The 22,853-nt window shown below is 32.8% G+C and overlaps 1 protein-coding gene across 2 annotated transcripts in view; it reads right to left on the minus strand.

Annotated features, from left to right (window-relative positions):
- The window catches only part of LOC126976154 (ribosomal protein S6 kinase alpha-5-like), a 127,730-nt gene that overhangs the window by 99,265 nt on the left and 5,612 nt on the right, over window positions 1–22,853 (minus strand). Inside the window, exon 1 of one of the 2 annotated variants that reach the window (XM_050824370.1) lies at window positions 15,454–16,415. The exons of the other annotated variant lie outside the window; for it this stretch is intronic. Within the exon in view, the coding sequence (XP_050680327.1) occupies window positions 15,454–15,877 (424 nt within the window). The 5' untranslated portion in view covers window positions 15,878–16,415. Of the gene's footprint in view, window positions 1–15,453; window positions 16,416–22,853 lie in introns of those variants that run through there. 2 annotated transcript variants of the gene reach the window in all.

The following is a 22,853-nucleotide window of genomic DNA, read 5'->3' on the forward strand; positions in this document are numbered from 1 at the left end:
TTGACATTGCGGTGTTTTACATGTGAAAATGTTTATCGGGTACAATAATTTATCAGTCGTTCACTACTGTGTTATTGTATTTTATAATACTCTTATTTATGTTTGTACATATGTTCATCACTTTTTGTTTGTACAAATTGTTTATTCATTTATGTAAAAATATGACTGTTAATCTCAAAGTATATATGTAGGTATGTATAGAATTAGAATATTTTTTTAAGAAAATACGGGACGATACGAGCGGGACGTTCAGCTGATGGTAATTGATACGCCCTGCCCATTATAATGCAGCGCCGCTCAGGATTCTTGAAAAGCCCAAAAATCCTGAGCGGCACTACAATTGCGCTCGTCACCTTAAGACATTTGCCAAGTAATTTCACTAGCTACGGCGCCCTTCAGACCGAAACACAGTAATGTTTATACATTAATGCTTCACGGCAGAAATAGGCGCCGTTGTGGTACCCATAATCTAGCCGGCATCCTGTGCAAAGGAACCTCCCACTCCCAGGAAAATACTAGTATATAGACGATCTGGCACAGCGATGTACGTGACCAATTTTATTTGCCAATGTGTGCGTTAGCAAGTGGTTTAATATTCAAAATACACAGGCACATAAGTGAATTTGCCAGAAACTGTCATAACCATAATGTTTGTTAACATGGTGTTCCAAGTTTAATTGTACAATATTACTTTGTAAACATATTTATTCGATGAAAAAAAAAGCCTGCTGAGTTTGATGCGCCCATTCTTCTCAGGTCTGAGGCATTCATTTTGGAATGGGTAGTAGTTTTTTGACTTTCAATAAGTGATGTCACATCCATCCCTCAAATACATCAAAAATATTTGATTTTGAATCTAAGAAGCCAATATCAAGCGCGACTGACTAAATCTTCTCTCTCACGCACGGTTTTTTCATCTATACGCTACTATATTGTACGTCTATGCATCTAACCGTCAGTTCGGCAAAGAATAAGGGATACCAGTGGGAGGCTACTTTGCACAGGACGCCGACTAGATTATGGGTACCACAACGGCGCCTATTTCTGCCGTGAAGCAGTAATGTGTAAGCATTACTGTGTTTCGGTCTGAAGGGCGCCGTGGCTAGTGAAATTACTGGGCAAATGAGACTTAACATCTTATGTCTCAAGGTGACGAGCGCAGTTGTGGTGCCGTTCAGAATTTTTGGGGGTTTTAAGAATCTTGAGCGGCACTGCATTGTAATAATAACAATCAGCCGGTTTATTTTTATGATCGCCATAATGTGTGGTTCTTGAACGCATCATGGAGGGTTTATGATATTGTTTGAGTATCATCATCGTCATCATCAGCCGGAAGACGTCCACTGCTGGACAAAGGGCTCCCCAAAAGATTACCATGACGATCGGTCCTGGGGCTCATCCATCCGATATCGGCAAACTAGACCAGATCATCGGTCCATCTTGTGGGAGGCCTACCAACACTGCGTCTTCTTGCAAACGTAAAAAAAAATGAGTAGGTTGATGCTTTCGCTGGACAGTAAACAAATTATTCGCATTTGGAATACGTAGAAAATTTCAAGTTATCTATCTATATATATAAAAACTAGCAGACCCGGCAAACGTTGTTTTGCCATTTAAATTATTTTTAGAAGTAGACCGTTTCTTGGACATTGCTTTATTTTTCTAAAATAAACGTAGCCTAAGTTACTCCTTATTACATCAGTAAAAATAAAAGTCGCCGGATTAGACGGAACAAACAGACAGACAGACAAAAATTGTAAAAAAAATTATTTTAGTGCATATACGGTACGTATATTTATTCATAATATACATTTAGTAAAAAAACGGTTATTTCAATATTACAAACATACACTCCAATTTTATTTCAATATATAGATAATTCACACAATATTTTTATAAATTATAGCCTATGTGTTATTCTGGTTTGTAAGCTATATTATTGCAAAGTTTCATCAAAATTCATTCAGTAGTCTTTTCGTTAAAGAAGTTCAAACATACATCCAGACATACAAACTTTCACATTTATAATATTAATAGGATGAATTGCTGTTCGTCGATTTTGCTAATTTTGGCCTTGAATTATTTGTGGAAGTCTAGAGAAGGTTTAAAAGAAATTGAATAAATATGAAAATGCTCGGAATTAATTAAAAAAAAATCATTTGATGTGTACCCCGTCGTTCAGAAAGAAATTAAGCAAGTTATTTTACTTTTGGGTTTTTGAAGTCGATTTTTCTGAACGTTAGTTTTTTTAAATATTTATTATATACAGAACAAGGTCTGTCGGGTCAGCTAGTTTATGAGAAATGTACAATATTCGTTGACGTCATCGCGAACTGGTCATTTGCGCAGCCAGCTACGTAACAATAACTGCAGTGACGCGTGTCTCATATACAACGTCTTGAACGGCACACATTTACTATTTTCTATTAATTATATTTAACAGCACTTTCACGGTAAGCGGCTTCGAATTAGTGCTGTTAAAACTGGGCCGAAATTGTGTGTCATTTATAACGTACTTGTGCGGGCAGAAAACAATGCCAATCCATTTTGTACAATATTGTATATTTTTAATGAAAAGAGCGCAAAAAAAGAATGCTGGGAGAGTTTCTTGCGCCGCTTCTTCTCTCTCAGAGCGCCATTTGTTTCCGCAGCGGTAGTAGTATCTAGTACTTATTAGAAATGACATCAAAAAGAATTCCAAAGGAATCAATTTTGAGAAAATAAATGCCTTTTATGCCTTTTCTAGCGTGATCGCCGTGTCTTTTTTTCTATTGTTAGGCTTTTGAATATTTTGTCGGAAATACAGTTTAGGTATATGGTACCTTTTCAATCTTAGATAATTTATAAATCTAGAAAGACTGTGAAAGCTGTGAACTCGTCGAAAAAATAGCGGCGAACTGTTAGCCTCTATTTTCAGCAACACTCGCACACTAAAACAAAGTGACTAATGTATCGCGAGTGTAGACGGAGCCTGTCACGCACACTAAGTAGTGCCTGGCCTGATGTCATGCAGTAATGGGATGTAGTTTCTTATCAGTTCTTCTCCCCATGTTGAAGCCCTTTTACGAACTGATGTCAAGTGTTATTGCAATATGTTATGTTATTGTCACTCCCTTCAGTAAATAAATATAATAATATAATATTGACACACTTTTTACACAAATTATCTTGCCCCAAGTTAAGCATATACAGCCTGTGTTATGGGTTGCAAGACAATGATATATTTAATACAATATACTTACTTAAACATACATAAATACATTTAAACATCCATGACTCGGAAAAAAACATCCATATTCATCATATAAATGCTTGCACCTACCGGGATTCGAACCCGGGACCTCTAGCTTAGTAGGTAGGATCGCTAACCACTCGGCTATACAGGTCGTCATAAATATATTACTGTTATTCTTTGTATTCAGCCGTGTAGCAGTAATGTGCAAGAAATATTTGTGCTTCAGTTCTTTGCTAGCTCGTCTACACTCCTATGGGTTTATAAAGCTTTTTCTTCACGCATACATTGATTTATATGATGTATGATTGTTTCTCCGTTTGTTATGACCAAGACGTACGCAAGTGGGTTTGACGTAGGGCGTTATCGCCGCGTCTCGCGTCGTCGACCGAACTCGCCCCGATAACACAGATTACGGAACACTCCCCTATTGGACAATTTTTACCACGCAAAGGTTGGCACTTGACCTCAATAGGAATCGAGTCCGCACTAATGCACAGCTCCCAGGTTTGGCGCTTTGTGTAACAGCCCAGTAGTTAGTGCCTACTGAGATAAAGGTAGATACCGGGTTCGAATCACGGTAGGTGCAAACTTTTATATGATGAATATGGATGTTTGTTTCCGAGTCATTTATGTTTAAATGTATTTATGTATGTTTGAGTAAGTATATTATATTAGATATATTGTTGTCATGCACCCATACTCAGGCTATGTCTATTTTGGGGTCAGATAATTTGTGTAAAAGTATGTTAATATTATTATTAAACAAATTATCGTGGGGGTCTTAAAAATCCATTAAAACAAATATGGGTAAATATATGGCTATTAAGTGTATTTAAAAATCACCATTGCGTTAATTAATAGGTACTTTATAGTTTGACTAAACCATAGGCAAATAATCTAATGGAAAGGCTATTAAAGTGGATTCTATTCTAAAATCGATTCACAAATATTATGATTCTAAATATGTTAATACTACTGTTACTTTTATATAATATGATTCTTATCAGTATCCCATCTTCTCCCCATGTTAAAGCCACTTTACGAACTGATATAGATTAATGATGTTTACCGAGTGTTGTTGCAATATGTTATGTTATCGTCACTCCCTAAGGTAAATAAATACACTTCTATTCTATTCTAATTTTGTAGGTAAATTGTATTGCACTTGCAATATGTAATTTTTTCATACAATTGTTCGGAAGGCTGAATTCCTTAGAGAAAAACTAGCAAAAAACTCCTAAGGTTGCTCTTTTCAAAACAGAATGGTATAACAGATCTTTAATTTAATTTTACAAATTTAATCTATATATATAAAAATAAATTGCTGTTCGTTAGTCTCGCTAAAACTCGAGAACGGCTGGTCCGATTTGGCTAATTTTGATCTTGAATTATTTGTGGAAGTCCAGAGAAGGTTTAACAGGTGAATAAATTTGAAAACACTCGGAATTAAATAAAAACAACAATTCTGATTTTCCTTTGATGTGTCCCCCGTTTTTCAGAAATCAAATTAAAATAATAGTTTAAAATGAATAACTTACTAGAATTTTTATATCTTTCTAACTTTTTCAGGTGGTAAAAAATAAATATAATTAATGTTATATAACTATAGTAGGTAGATTAAATACAGTTGTTAACTATCTATCAGATTATGTTTATGTAGATTGATATATCTTAAGTTTTGTCACTTAATTATTTGACGTACATACAAAAGTTTAGGTCTTTTATTTATCGATTTAGGCAGTACGAATTTTGCCGGGTCAGCTAGTAATATAATAGTTTTAATAAACAACTTTAATAATAATAATAATATAATATTATTTCCGTTAATTTTGTCTTCGTGTATTATATCTATATACTTTTATCGTATTACTTCTTGATTTTTTCTGTAATTTTGTTCATTATTTGTAACACCTATATAGTTTCTTACCTGAAAAAAACAATTATGGACACTTGTATCCTGCCAAGTCTCACATATGGATGCCAAACATGGATATTTACCAAAAAAACAAAAAACAAGATAACAACATGCCAACGCGCCATGGAAAGGAGTATCCTAAAACTAAGAAAATTTCAGAAGGTTAGAAATACAGACATCAGAAAAAAGACGAAACTGACTGATGCCCTGGAACATGCCTTAAAACTAAAGTGGCAATGGGCTGGACATATATCTAGGTGCAGAGATGGAAGGTGGACGGAAACAGTGACGAAATGGACAGAACCACACGGCAAGCGGAAAGTGGGCAGGCCCAAGAAACGGTGGTCTCAAGACATTGTAGAAGTGGCTGGAAGAGATTGGATGTATGCTGCCCAAAATAGGAAAAAGTGGAAGGAAATGGAGGAGGCTTACACCCAGACTTTGGGAACCATCAAACACTAACACACAAACAAACTACCACTAACTTTTTTTTTAAAATCTATTTACTAAAACGACTAACAAAAAAATAACCACATGAAGTTTGTTTTATACACCTACTTAATTGAAAGATGGAAATAAAAAAGCTTAATTATTATTATTATTATATAGTTTCTTATATGAGAAAACTGTCAATAGTAAATAGATGTATACTTTTTTAACCTATTTATGTCATGTAATACATACATACATACATGTAATGTATACTGTTTGTTTTCGTAATAAAATAAATAATAATTTTACAACTTATTTACAATTTAATTTTACTTAATTGAGTGATCAGTGTATCCTAGTACACTGTATGGTATTTTATTGGTAAAATTGAATAAAAAAGTTCCATGAAGGGTTAAGTCTATCTAACCTACAGTTTAACATACAGTTTATTAAAACATAGGATCTGGTTTTGTGAGCCCACCCACCCTCAAAAGTGAAGAAAAGAAATTTCTTCATTTATAGAAGCAAAGAGCTAATTATAAAATCTGAAGCACAATTGCTTTAATGAATTGTCATTAAAACATCTTTAATGACAATTCATTAAAGATGTTTTAACAACACAAAACAAGTTATAGCCCTGTAATATACAATATTGATTGTTTGACCAACAAGAACAATAATTATATCGTGGATTTTCCCCAAATTGCTATTATCTTAATTTATGCCAATAACTTGTACTGGCTGTTACAATTAAGTGTGGGAATTATCTGGGTTTTCTCTTGTGTGTTCCTTTGGCAAAAACCAATTTCCCTTATTATTAACGTAGTTTCAGAGCGCGACATCATCCGCATTATCTTTTAAGGTTTTTTTTTGAAGTGAAAACTACTTTAGCCGCGTCGGTAGGGGAATATATTATGAGTTCGCGTCACCGACATGCACATGACTGGCGCACGCGATAAATAAATAATTAAAAAAATAAATATATATAGTTACGAAGCTTTTTGGATGGGTGTTGAAAATTCTTATAGCGGTATATGTGAATGGATTTAGTGAATAGTGTATTTGTTTAATTATTATGAAATATCAAATTTTAATACTAAAAGTTCCAAGTGTTTTACTTCTATCAGTCTCTACAACTGCAATTTTTTTTAAATATCGAAAAATTTTTGACGACCCACTCGTCCCTCATGTGTCTCCTGACATTTAGTGAACAAACCTCATTTTCAATGACACAGCAGTTGTTTGGGGAACAATGCAGCGGATGAACTTGCAGGGCGGGGGTCAGAGACCCAAGTGGCTGGCCTAGTGCCACTCCTGCCACTGCCCTTCAGCCAACAACAGAACAGACATGACATCCGAATCACGGTCGGCAACCTAACGGGTGTGTGACCCGCTAAACAAGCAGCTATTTACAATCGGCGTTCCAGACAGTCCTAGGTGCAGGGGCTGTCTAGCCGAGGATGAAACGGTCTGTCATGTAATCCTGGAATGTGCTGGGGTGGCCAACCAATGGGCAATAACCTTAGTAAATACGAGGTCGCTCCAGGAAGTCTGCAAACACCCCAGGAGTGTTCTGAACTTCTGGAAGGAGTTGGACTGGTTGGAATGACTGGCTAACACTGCAAGCAAAATGGAACCAACTGAGGGGTCTTATTACAGAAACAAGAGCCTCTTACCAATACCAATATCTCATTTTCTTGTGAAATATTTGAACCTGAATAGCTTTTGATACCCACCACCTAGAAACCCAAACTTAGAAAGCTTTTCTCATCAAAACCTTTCCAACAATATTATGGGGTCTGTATCTATTGTAGTTGCTGAGGAATAAAATATCCAACACCTTTATCCTTAATATATATAGATTACTTGACTTTATTTCTGTGTCTAAATAAAGCAGGAAACCAATTTCAATATAAAACAGTTAACCTATTTATAAGTTTTAATGGTGCAGCACCACCTGAGAGGAGCTGAGGCATTTCCCGGAGCTCAGGGTTATATTCAGAGAGATTCTATTCTCTTAAATGCTTTAACTTATTCAAATAACAATAAAAGTTACATTAATGAATATTAAGTAACTAGGCTTACTTATAAATTTAAATATTTTGTGTAAGTGGAATTACAAAATTCATTAGCAATAATGATCTATTAGTTAATCAAGCTATTAAATAAACTATTCATGGCCTTAATTGGTTATATAGCTCACATATATATAGCCTGTATAGCCGAGTATAGGTCTACCTACTAAGCTAGAGGTCCCGGATTCAAATCCCGGTAGGTGCAAGCATTTATATGATGAATATAGATGTTTGTTTCCGAGTCATGGATGTTTAAATGTATTTATGTATGTTTATATGAATATATGTATGTTTAAGTAAGTATTATGTATTAAATATATCATTGTCTTGTAACACATAACACAGGCTATATATGCTTAACTTGGGCCAAGATAATTTGTGTAAAAAGTGTGTCAATATTATTATTATTATATTATATATGAACAAAAAATAATATAATAACGCTTATACCTATAACTATCAACTACTACTAAGCTAGAGGTCCCGGGTTCAAATCCCGGTAGGTGCAAGCATTTATATGATGAATATGGATGTTTGTTTCCGAGTCATGGATGTTTAAATTTCAAATTCAAATATTTTTATTCAAAATAGGATGTGACATCACTTATTGAAAGTCAAAAACTACCACCCATTCCAAAATGAATGCCTCAGACTTGAGAAGAATGGGCGCAACAAACTCAGCGGGCTTTTTTTTCGTCGAATAAATATGTTTACAAATTAATATTGTACAATTAAACTTATTATTTAATAGCCTGAGGGCGGTCACTCCATTCCCAATCTGTGGTATCATTAAGAAAGTCATTTATGTTATAGTAACCTTTACCACACAAACGTTTTTTAACAATTCTTTTGAATAACATTATACTTTTGTTTTGAACATTTCCTGGGATCTTGTTGTAAAAGCATATCCATCGCCCCACAAAAGACTTACTAACTCGACTTAGCCGAGTAGCAGCATAATAAGTTTATGTCTGTTCCTGGTGTTAACATTATGTTTATGACAGTTTCTGGCAAATTCACTTATGTGCCTATGAACATACATTACATTATCAAGAATATATTGAGAAGCAACAGTCAAGATGTTAATTTCTTTAAATTTTGCTCTCAATGATTCTTTAGGACCTAGGTTATAAATAGCGCGAATAGCCCTCTTCTGCAGCATAAATATTGTATTAATATCGGCAGTGTTGCCCCATAGCAATATACCATAGGACACAATACTATGGAAATAACTAAAGTATACTACTATGTCAGTTAATTGTCTAATCTTTTTAACCGTGTATGCTGCAGAACTAAGTCTGTTCGCCAATCCTTCAATATGGGGGCCCCATTGTAATTTGGAACCTAGAGTTATGCCAAGAAATATAGCAGATTCCACCGGTTCTATCACCTGTCCGTTTAACAAAACATTTGCATTTACATTTTTGACATTTGGTACGGTAAATTTAATGTATTTAGTTTTCTTGCTATTTAACAATAGGTTATTAGCGCTAAACCAGTACACGATGTCAGATAAAATATCGTTCACTTCGTCATACATAGCTTGGTTTCTTTTCACTTTGAAAATCAAAAAAAGTGTCGTCCGCAAACAATACTACCTTACGTTTTTTCTCTATAAGATTAGGAAGATCATTTATATAGATAAGGAAGAGGAACGGTCCAAGAATAGACCCTTGTGGTACCCCCATACTGAGAAATGTATTTATGTATGTTTATATGAATTTATGTATGTTTAAGTAAGTATATTGTATTAAATATATCAATGTCTTGCAACCCATAACACAGGCTGTATGTGCTTAACTTGGGGCAAGATAATTTGTGTAAAAAGTGTGTCAATATTATTATTATTATATTATCAACTTTCAATACACCTAGGTCCTAGACAAATATTGATGATAAAAAAGTCTCTGATAGAAACATTCTTCTTGCTATATTATGGCAAATTTACACAGTTATTTCAAAATCATCCAAAAATGACAATATGAAAAATAATAGCAAGTCCACAAAATACATGTTCTGTGAAATCCTAATGACTATAGTCTGATTCTAAGAATTCTAAATCATATACAAAGAAAATCAAAAGTTATCATCAAGGGTTGCCAAACATAACAAGTCTTACAACAGTGTAGAAAAATCATTCAATTTGTCAAGGTTTTGAACTTCTCCCTTGATGAATCCATTATAAAAACATGAAGTTTTTACTGTGTTATTTTTTGTTGTAAGTAATTTATTTATAATTTATTTTACTTAAAAAACTTTATCTTCAAAATCAAATTAATTATAAAATTGTGTTTGAATAATTAATAACTTAATAAGCATTTTGGCTACACTTAATATAATACAAAGACTTCACTACATGTTCTGTTAAGGTCAAATTGCAACATTTATTATGTTTATTTATCTACACCCATGCTTTAAATCCTCTATTAAAGATTCTGAAACAATTAGCTTATTGCCAACATTAAAACACCCAATGTTTTAATGTTGTAATAAAAAAAAAAAAAAAACATCATCCAGAGTGTTGTAATGTTGTACTGAATTTCATAACAACACTCCTATTTTTTTTTTCATTCCGTTCATGCTCAGAGTTTAAACAGACAGCCACATTCTTATTGCTCGATGGGTGGTATCTGTATGAATTTCAAAAAAAGAACATTTTGGTTTACGCGCGTTCCACACCACCAGAACGTCGCGCGCCGTAAAAAATGTAGGTTATTCGAATCTCCGCCATTTTTCTTTGATATTTTTATTGTTTTGTTTACAAAAAATGAAAGATTAATTTCCAAAAGAACATAATATTCAAGTGCATTTTAATTATTGCACTATACAAAATGTAAATTACTACTAAAATAAATAATTATTTCATGAATACTTAGTTTATTTGTATATAATCAGTAATGCATGATATTAGTAACCTATACTAGGACTGGCTGTTTTAATGTTAGCAGTAAGCTAACTGTTTCAGAATCTTTTACAGGATTCATATTTTTGGTGTAGATAAAGTCTTGTATGCAACTGTTGATAATTAGGTATTAAAACACTCATGTAATACTATTATCACACTCGGCTTCGCCTCCTGAGATAAATCCACATTCATGTTTTAATACCCCTTATTACACAACAGTTGCATAAATAACTATTAAATTATTTGCAAATATCAAAATATATACATAATCACATTGCTAGACATTAGAGCTCAGTTGTTATAAGATTTAAAAGATGGGCTGGGAGTTTTTTTATCAGTTCTTCTCCCTATGTAAAAGCCCCTTTACAAACTGATGTAGCTTCATGAAGTATTGATGCAATATGTTATATTATTGCCACTCCCTATGATAAATAATTATTACTCTATTCTATTAGATATTGAATCTATATCCACATTCAAAATGGCTGTCTGTACGAGTAGTGTTACTACTTATTACTGAATGGATGAGTGTTTCATATTTTTATACAAAAAAAAGTTTTAATAGTTTTAGTCTTTCTATTAGTGCCAGGTATATTAGGTTATGGTTCGCAAAGTGGCTTTGTACAGTTCAGTGATCTATTGTGATAGCCACTTTTAACTATAGCTCACTACAAAGATTTAAACCTTTGCCAGGTAACAGAATGGCTGGACCAATGTCAATAGGACTGGCATGTAGGATACAGGGTGTTACACATACACACACACATATGCAGTTGAAGTTAAATATTGTAGATGTAAGATTTTACTAAAACAAGACTTAATTTAATTTAAAAAAAATAATTTAAACTGTAATCATAGACTTTAGATTTTTTTTTTATGGAATAGTAGGACAAACAAGCGTACTGGTCACCTGGTGTTAAATGAGCACCGCCGCCGACATCCTCTTGCAACACCAGAGGAATCACAAGAGTGTTGCCAGCCTTTAAGGAAGATGTACGCGCTTTTTTTTAAGGTACCCATGTGGTATCGTCCCGGAAACAAAATTGTCTGATTGAACTGGGAATCAAACATGATAATGTCAGTTGTATATATATCCTTACGGCAAGGACAGCTTCTCATTTTTGTGACCATAATTTAACATCAAATGTTAAAATTCAAATTCTTTTATATTTGATAGTATGTCATATAGCAAAAAATAAGCCTTATGATGAAGCATTTTGGTAAATATATGATATAAAGCTATAATATTTATTTTTACTCATTTGCATGGGTATTTTTTACTCATGTAGCGGGTTCCACTCCTGGTTCAATCATGATATTATTCAAATAATTATAACTGCAGTTTAAATTGTTTTTTAAGCTAAAATAGGTCTTCTTTCAGTAAAATGTTACATCTACAATATTTAAGGTATAGGTAATGTAATGAGGCTATAAAGCCTATAAAGTAAGGCTAGATTTTTTCATTAAATGAATGCAAAAAAATACTTCATATGCATGGCTAATGGTCAATATGGGTTAGAAAGAAGATGATAGGTATAATATGTGTCCATTATCTCAGCTTGCATCTGGGAAATACCTTGTGATTGTATGTATTATAAGAATATAAAAAAATGTGTTCTTAAGCTATTCACTAAACATCATATGCCTACCATAAACTGGAAAAAGAACATGAAATATTAGGAACCTTATTCTGTTGTCTTACACCTAAACTGTGTTACTTATTGTAAAGTTTCTCTCAAGTTTAAAATTACTTCTCCCTGTCATGTAATTCTCTAGTGACACAGGTAAGACAAAGATAAAAAGTTTTAAACTTGGAATAATTTTACTTCACGTTTATTAATAACACAGTCCCAGAAGACAACATTACATTAACAGATGTTGTGTGTACATTATAAAAACTCTATTTGCCATAGATTTCTCACAGAATTACTTTAAGGTTAAGTTTAAATAAGACTAACTTTAAAACCAAACCTTTAAAAAGAGTTATAACAAAAATTCAAAATTCCTTTTTTTGTACAAAGTCATATGAAACTCCTTGTAGATTTAAATAATCTGTGTTAGGGAGAGAGAATCACTCATATTATAATAAATAATATGTGTATACTATTAGTATTTAGGGAAATAAGTATCATTTAGCAAGAACAGCAATGAAGAAGAAATTGACAGGAAACAGGGACAATAATATAACATGGAAATAGTACTTGGCTCATAAGGAAATTTGTTGCTTTAATCTTCAGCTGTACACAAAACTGGACACCTAGTTTATCACATATTATATGAAAGCCATATTATATGGGTTTATGAAAATTAAGTTAAAAATTAAATCCTGCCAAACTGGTAAAGAGAGAAGCTTTTAAAAAATAATAGTTAAAAAAAACTAAAAAGCACTCTTTATATAAAATTCAACTAAAAAATAGGAAATAAATTTAAATTGAAAATAGTGTAAAAAAAATATTTTATTGTAAAAAAAAGCGTGGGGTGTAGAAGAATTATTATTTTAATAATATCTTAAAAAGCACCCCACGCTTTTTTTACAATACAATGTATTTTTTTTACACTATTTTCAATTTAAATTTATTTTCTATTTTTTAGTTGAATTTTATATAAAGCGTGCTTTTTAGTTTTTTTTAACTATTATTTATTTTTAATTTTTTAGTCAAATTAGTGTCATTACACTAAGACCAATGACATTCATTGGTCTTCGATAAATCTACAAAGTTTGAACGAAATCTAGTTTAAAGTTGGTCAAAATTGCGCCCAAAGAAGTTGGTTACAAACATACAAACATACAGGTGAAGCTAATATAAAGTGTATAAGAAAGAAAACCAACATTTAAACAACCAGCCAACAAAACTGTAGCAATGGGCAGATCATGTGACAAGACATACAGATCTGAGATAGACAATGTTCAAGATTTACTATCAAATTAAATTTATTTCATTCTAATTTTTAAATACATCTTGAATACTGTGGAGATGATTTAACATATATTCTTGTCATATAACTTAGCAAGCACAAATAATATTGCATTTTTATGAATATATATTGTTACTAGCTGACCCGACGGGCATTGTTCTGTACATAATAAATAAAATACTGTTTTTTATGAATATTTCAATAATATTTCATCAAGAATCATTTTTTTTATGGAATAAGAAGACAAACGAGCGTATGGGTCACCTGGTGTTAAGTGATCACCGCCACCCACATTCTCTTGCAAAACCAGAGGAATCACAAGAGAGTTGCCGGCCTTTAAGGAAAGTGTACACACTTATTTTGAAGGTACCCATGTTGTATCGTCCCGGAAACACCGCACAAGGAAGCTCATCATCAAGAATTATTTAGTAAAATATGCTCCTTATTTGTGTAATAAAATCTGTAATGTTTCTTTATTTTTTATTGTATGTTAACCTACATTGTCTTACAATAAAACCTTAATATAAATACCATTGAGATAATCATCACCTAAATTGTACTTCCTATTTAGTTAGAATAATGAAATATGGCAAGGAGCAAGTTCTCATTGCGTAAAGGACAAAACCTTGGAAATAATTTATTTGTTGTCATATTATGTGGAGAGGTATTTTATTTTGTAGACATTGATCATGTAAACTGTAAACTATACAGTCTGACAACTCAGGTAAGTGGCCACTGGGTACTATTTTATTACAATAGGGGACAAGATGAGTAGGACATTCTGCTGATGGCAAATGATACACACTGCCCATTACAATGCAGTACCACATTCTAATGGGCATTCAGGATTCTTGTAAAACCCAAAAATTCTGAGTGGCGCTACAATTGCCCTCATCACCTCGAGACATCTCATTTACTCACTGATTTCACTAGCTATGGCACCCTTTAGTTCGAAGCACATTAACACATCCACAGTACTCCTTCACTGCAGAAAAATGTGCTGTTGTGTACCCATGTACCCATAATGGTATCTTGGTATCTAGTTCAAAGGAGCCTTCCACTGGTAAATGCCCGTAGACGCCCCGTGGAAACACAGGGCAACAGGCAATGAAAGCACATTGGTGACTGTGGATTTATAAGATCTATTTTCCTAATGTAGCTACTATCTGAAAGTGTTTGCAGGTTATAAGACAGATGTGTCAAGAGGATAGCTGACTACACAAGTTTGTTGATGGAAATGTTAAGAAGACCATAAGTATAAATATTTGTATCCATACTAATTTTGATATTATAAACTGTGGGCTGAGTTTGCAGTGTATCCAAATAATGATTTACAAATATGCATTTGTAGCTTACTTGAATTGGTTTTACTAAAAATAGGCTGCACTAATACTGGCAGGATTAAGTGCCAGATATACCAAAATAATGCAAAGGCACAATTTTACTTTACCTTCATAAGATCAAGTAATCTCTCACTGTATCGACTAAATATTATTTATATAGATAAAATATCCACTACACACTTTACATTGTAAATCTAATGACCTTATTTTTTATAAATTATTTAAATATTTTTATAAAATCACTACTTTTAACATATTTAGGTAAATCAACTGAACTTTTTGGTCCTACAAGCAAAAACTTAAGTTGATTTATGTGTATCCTGTGCAAGTTGGTGAAATCAAGTGACAATTAAAATATTAGTTTGACGTGATGAAGAAGGATAAGATATAATTTATCCCTGTTAAGGTAAATTAATTAATTAATTCTGTACTTTCTTAAATTTCATAATTAAAGTATATTTCTACACAAAACATTCTTAGTATATGTAAAAATCCACACCAGTATTATTTTAATTAACTGTTAGGTTACCAGTAAATTCTTCTTTTTTGTAACAAAGTTTAAAACAATTTTATTACTTTTTTCTTAATCCGAGATTTAATCTTTTGGATTATCTACCTATTTGGTTACTAACCTTTACTCCTCTTCTTAATTTTGCTGGCCTCTACCAAATTCCAGTCTATAGAGTCCCGAGCGGGGGGAGGCACAGTGCCCCCTATCAATTCCACAGAACTACTCCGTTTACTTGGACCTGCTACCACTTCCACTTCATCAGCTTTCTCCTTCGCAACATATTCAACTACCTCAACACTTTTATTAGCATGTCCGTTAATACCATTCACTGCTTCAGTCCTCAACTTTTTTAGTACCTTCTTCTGTTTATGAGCACTATGCCTATGTTTCTTAGTCGAATGTGAGGAGTTTCTGGAACTGACTGGGGAAGGGCACCCACACTCCATACTTCCCTCCTGATCACTGCCTTCGTAATATCCCGATTCGTGTTCAGGCTTCTTATCAGGCAGGCTCATTTCTGCAGTGGCCATGGCTAATTTCACCATGTGTACGAGATTGTTGTCGGAAGCCACGTCATGCAGCAATCCGATGCGTCTCGCAAACTAATGATTATTTGTAAACTATTTCGTTAATCACTAATCAGGCGAAAGTAAACAAGACACGTAATTTGCAAGCATAATCAAGATTCAAAACTAAATCGACGTTCAACGGTAGAGGGCGCTATCACGGTAATCCAACTAAATTCTAACATTTCACTAATCCAAACACAAACATCAGCAATCTATGAATCAAGGATATATTGAAACACAATAAGTTGTCGCTAATACAAAAATCACAGCCACTTTTGGGTATCGCAAGGGGTGGTTATGAAATCCAGCGTGTGTTAACTGTAAACTTCACTGCACATAATACTTGACACTAAGCACAGTTCAATAAAACCTTTTCGTTCAGTATCACTTTAATACACTAATTTGTATGTCTACAAAAATTACTTTAACCTCTAATGTATGTATATTGTTATAAAATTCTCATGCAGTTAACACTGCCATGAACGCGACGAACTGAATTGAATTCGAGAAACACAAAATAGAAACCGTGCGACATGAGAGAGGCGCTTCCCCCACTACGATACAATTTACGAGGCCAGACAGTATATGGTAAGCTAACAGAGAAGACATTCAATGTCATTTGAATAATTAAAGTTATGGCATTATTTTAAAATAAGTGATTTCAGTAATTAGGTGTGATTTTAGATGTACTTATATTATGGTATAGTCGAAATATTAATTTAGCAGACGTATAGACAGAAATATTAGGTATATTTTATTTGTTAATAGCTATATTAGTAATAATGCCTGTATACTGCTAGGTTTTAAGGAGTATTTTTGCATTATAATATATAATATTTTTACCAGGGACAGATTTTTTGCAGAGGATACCGGCAAGGTGGGCACCAAGGCGGCGCGGTTGTCTGCCGTGAAGTAGAAGTGTTCGGTTTGAAGGACACCGTAACTAGTGAAAGTACTGGGCTAATGCGATGTACTTGACAAATTATTATGTCTTGAAGTGACATGTGCAATTGCAGTGCCACTCATGATTTTGGGTTCAATCAATAATTCTAAGCAGCACTGCACTTTAATGGACTGGGCGTATACCTCTAGGTGAACATCTATCTCGTTTTATCAATTTTTCTTACAAAAACCAATGATTTACGTAATATGTAGAGTGGTAGATTAATTGTTCTATTACCCGCTGCGATACTATTGTAATTTGGGTCTTCCCGAGTATTCGAAGTATAGGAATTGCGGCACGGTTTAAGACGTAACTTACTGTGATGTAAAAAAGAGTATGATTTATATAACAAAATGTTAAAAAGTCTAACACTTAAACAAACATATTCAGTAACATTCACATGTCAAGATGCCTTATTTACAGGTGAAAATAGCATACATACATAATTAACAAGCCAATATAAAAAAATACAAAAATTATTATGCGTTAAGAAAATACAAGACTCACATAGCGGAGATAAGGCGTAAAGGATGTGTTTTTTTGACTTTTTCATTCGTACGTATTGAGAATTCCAAAAAAATATTAATTTTTCTTCATTAAAGTATTAGTGCATACGGCGATATCAAAATAAGATAGTGGCTTTTTGTGACCATATAGATATGTACTGTTACTTGTTTTTGATGTGAAACATCTATAGCCGCACGTAAAACCGATTTCTGGCGTGGCGACGCATGCCGTGGCGACGCATCGCCTTGACACAGTAATACCATCCTCAGAGGCAACATCGAATATAACTATTACCGAAGTCACTGATTAAACGAATTAAGTAGTCACGATTTGAAATAAATTCGCAAATTTTTGTATTTAATGAAAATAAATATTTATTCAATAAATAGTCATCGTTATCTGGAAAAACATCGTAATATTTTATTTTATCATTATGACATATTTAGTTCCTATCACAATATGTTCTTTTCTGCATATTACTTTTACAAAATAATGTCGATGTTTGCATCTGCCAGGCGTCCCGTTACGGCTCACATTTTTTTTTAGTTTTGTAGCTATTTATTATTATTTATTGGTATATACTTTATTATAATTATTGCCACTAGAATTTATGACCACTATTCATTTTCTGGGCTCTTTGGGACGTGTCTTATGCTAGGATTCCGCAGTCATTTGTCGTACCGCCGCGGCGTATATTTGAGCGAACCGAGGTAAACTTGTACAATAATAAAACAAAATTAATCAAACAAGATTTAATCAATCGGCTCAATTTTTAATATAAATAGCGCGTGCTAATTTAGAATAATTAGTAAATAATGATTGTTTTTAATTATAATAATTGAATCAATTCGAAATTCAAAATTCTGTTTCGACAATAACCTAGAAAATTTATGAGTTCAAAACTTTTTGAAATCGGTCCAGAAATCGCCGATAATAATTAAACACAGAAATCAATAGGAGTCACCCGGTGAGAGCTCCACTCAGCTTCGCTTCGCTCAATAAAATACTAGGATGTCACAGTCGCTCGTCGTACCGTTTCGCTGCGGCGTATATTTGAGCGGAGCGAGGTAAACTAAGTCTGTGTAGAAAAACAAAACAAAATTAATCCAAACAAAAACAATAAAAATAATCGTTTGGAATTGCAATTAAAACAAAATAAATCAAACAAGATTTGATCAATCGGCTCGATTTTTAAATAAATATTTATAGTGCGTGCTAATTTAGAATAACGTGTAAATCATGTTTGTTTTTAATTAAAATAATTGAATCAAGTCGAAATTCAAAATTCTATCTCGACAATAACCTAGAAAATTTCGAAAGCTTTCTATGAGTTCAAAAATTTTTATTATTGGTCCAGAAATTGGGCGAGAAACAATTTAACACAGAAATCAATTGGAGTCACCCGGTGGGAGCTCCGCTCAGCTTCGCTCAATTAAATAGGTATGTCACTATTTATTTTTTTTATGAAAAAGGCTTACCAACTAAATATACAGTTTATATAATAACTACTTATAATTTAAAATTTCCTATATTTGATACTAATATATCTTACTTATAGGTATGCACAGTGTTGCTTCCATTTATTATTGTAAGTTTAAACATCCAAATTATGACAATAATATATCAGTTATACATAATTCAGATATTATTGACTCTTTTTACTATGAATTTTTAAATTCATACTTAAAAATAATATTATAGCAGACATTACCCAATACCACGAAAAGAAATTGTAAGTGACAGAGTAATGCACATACAATAAATAATAGAAAATGTACGTATGCAACATACCTCGCAATTTTCATTAAATTGCTTGAAATAATAATGCTCTAATATACTACGGCCACGTAATAATATAAAAATAGATATATTATACACTCACAAAACACACGAAAAAGCGTTTGACGCACCAATTTAATGACTTTATTAAGATTTTATTAAAACTATACCAATAATAAAAAATACAGTGTTGTTAAGCCTCATTAAGCATACTTTGAAATTGACATAATATTAATGTAGTAATATAAATTATAGTCAACGACATAAATTTTCGCAGCATCTGTGATTCTTACATGTACTACGCAAACAATATCGTGGAGGTAAACAAAGCGAGACCAACATATGTGAATATTCATAAGGTAGAAAGAGATGGACGTCAACGAGTGAAACGAAATGAGAAATGAGAACAACGATGAATCAACTGCTAACATCTCTTTCTTTGACATTAGAATTATTATAAATTTATGTATTATTATTATAGGGAGCGAGCGGCGAGCAATCAAGACTGATTCTCGATGGAATAATAATAATATTATTACGGATAATATTATGTAGTAATTACGATTTTCTGACATGGACATTAATCAAATTTCAATTAGACAAATCCATTAACTGTTAACTAATATTAAATCAAGTTTGGCCGTTGAACATGCCGTTTTTGTAGAAGCGTTTACCGTTATAACGTACTACTACAGACTATATAGCTACGTAAAATAAATAAATACGACGTAATTGTGCGTCTTGACTCTTGTAGTTTGTACTCTTGTCCTTAGTTACTCATGTGGCAGGACTGCCCACACACATTATTTCTGCCGCAAAGTAGCAGCACACTAATTATTGTATAAGTAGTGTTCCAGTTTGTGACGAGCACAGGTCGATATGATAGGGTGTATCGCATTCGTTTATGCAACCTAATTACCTATAGCATTTTCTAAAGCATATAATATCACGGGACGTGTTGGAAAGAATTGTTTAGGTTAATTATCAACAACAGCCGAATTTACCAACGGACATCAACGTCGAACGGATTCACCCGCACGGATGTGCCGTGTACCTATAATAAATAATGTACTCTGTGGTGGCGTGCTTTCCCCATGTTGATGTCGTTCATTCAAAAGCGCGCGTTGGCAAGGTAATGTGGATGTCCAAACTCTAAAGTTGGTTAAGGCCTAAGACCAGACTAGAGAAGCGAAAACTTCAGACTCGGTTAGTAATAAGAATACTACTTTTTTTGGTATATATTCATTTTATACATTTACAATTTCGGTAAATATAATTATAGTAATTATAAATATTGTGTGGAAACTGATCCGGCCGTTTTCACAATGCGCTCTTTAGTCTAGATTATAATAATATTGTCATTCGTCAATGAATCCTGAATTTGCATTTCAATAATATGCCAATCATTATTTACAGATCCATAGTCTCACTTTCACACAACAAAACTCAGAATAATTATATTAAATTCAATACAGACAAAAATATAAAGTGCTCACCCTGCGTAACGAAGATTTCACTTCAGAAATATTAAATGAATTATAAATTAATGTAATGCTTATAAAACTATATGTAATGCATGTGAAAAAATATTGATTGGTCGTATAATTATTGCGTAGTACTTAAATTGTCACCTTATTCACAATTTTGTTAAAAAATATTAATGTAGTAAAACTTCTTTATACACGCTTGACTTGGGGAGTAAGCTGGAAGTAAGAGCGTTACGAAAAGTGTGATCGGGCGAGGCGACGGAAGTTAAGATGGAGGACATAACTTAGTGAAGATAGAAGTACAGTGAATTACGTTTCATGTATTACTGTATAACTCTTCCTCTCATAGCCAGTGCATGAAATATCTAGCGTTACGCGAACGGTGATTTCTTGATTATTGTTAAGATTAACTTCAAACGCGCGTAAATATTACACGCACACACATTCTTTTAAAAGTTTAAGCTACATTTTGTTTTTTTTATTGTTAAAAGTTATTTATCAAATTCTATCCGGGTAAAATCGAGAAGAATTACTATACATTCATAAAATGTAACTACAACGACACCGATCACTAAACGGCCACGCCCGTACTAATAAAAAAAATGAACTACGTTTAAAAAAACCGACTTCAAAAACTGAAAAGTATCAAATAACTAAAAATTTAATTTAATACACCTCTTATGCAAACCTTTACCATTAAATACTATTATTTATATGTGCTACCTATTGATAGGTGTTAAGTCAGTGCCAAGCCCTAAACAAAATCAAACTTAATATTATAAACAGGTTACTTACTATATTTATTTAGGTTGTCTGGCCTTGCGTGTCTGTCCGCTTGGGTTGTTTTTTCTAGACGAAGCTATCCAGCTCAAAGTTACGCGTGGCGAGTGTAGGTAGTGTGTACCTTTATTACATTTGGCTTGGCACCGACTTCAAAGCTATCAATGTATAGCACATACAAATAATAGAATTTTATTAATGGTAAAGGTTTGCATAAGAGGTGTATTAAATTAAATTTTTAGTTATTTGATACTTTTCAGTTTTTCAAGTCGGGTTTTTTTAAACGTAGTTTATTTTTTATTTTTTAAACTTTTTAGTGTCAGTTAATAATAATATATAATCAACTTGAATGAAAACAAAAAAAAGCCGTACACAGAAAACAATTATGTTATCCAGGTAGACGAAAATTTTGATATAAATGTTTATAAAATGAAAACTACTGGACCAAACTATGTAAATTTTTTTATGGGACCAAATGGCATCTATTTCGCATCAAAAAAGAATTACGTAAATCGGATCATAAATCTCAGAGTAATCGGTGTACATACATAAAAAAAAATACCGATCGAATTGATAACCTCTTCCTTTTGGAAGTCGGTTATAAATAGGATTCATAACATGTACCTACCTAGGTGTTTGCAGTTTCGACGACTTTAGTTTCACAACTGTAGCTTATGCATGTGCCGTGGACACACGGAAGTTCGACCAATCAACCTTCGATGTCATTATCATCACGTAGAGACGAATAATCGCTGTTACAATACGGCTTATATCATTACCATCTTTGTGATAAGATTTTCTTCGTAAAATTACATTGTGAAGAATTTAGGAACTGTTTTAAAACAGTGTATTTCCTTCTGTTTAAAATAAGAGAGGGCGCTATAACAATGATTAGGTATGTGAAAATTTTAAATTTTTTGTTCGTAATTCAAGATATTATTATTATAGAAGCAATATTAATGCCTATACATTAATATTCCTACTCTGTCAAAATTTCATCTCTCCAACTAAAGGAAATATGCATGTATATCTTTTATTTCGTAAATTTATCACTTATTTTTATAAAAACAACAAATTCGTTCAAATTCAATTATATTTTTATTCAAAAGAGGAAATAAAATCACTTATTGAAAGTCAAAAACTACCATCCATTCCAAAAGGTATGCCTCAGACCTGAGAAGAACGGGCGCAACAAACCCAGCGGGCTTCCTTTTTTTTTATATAAAAATATGGTTTCAATGTAAAACCGACAATAAAACTTATTATTTAATAACCTATAGGCGGTCGTTCTATTCTAATCAGTGGTTATCATTAAGAAAGTCATTTATGTTATAATAACCTTTACAAGACAAACGTTTTTTAACCGACTCCAAAAAAGGAGGAGGCTCTCAATTCGTCGGTATTTGTTTTATGTTTGTTACCTCAAAACTTTCGACTGGGTGAACCGATTTTGATA

Source organism: Leptidea sinapis, chromosome 39 (genome assembly GCF_905404315.1).
Source record: "Leptidea sinapis chromosome 39, ilLepSina1.1, whole genome shotgun sequence".
NCBI lineage: Eukaryota > Metazoa > Arthropoda > Insecta > Lepidoptera > Pieridae > Leptidea > Leptidea sinapis.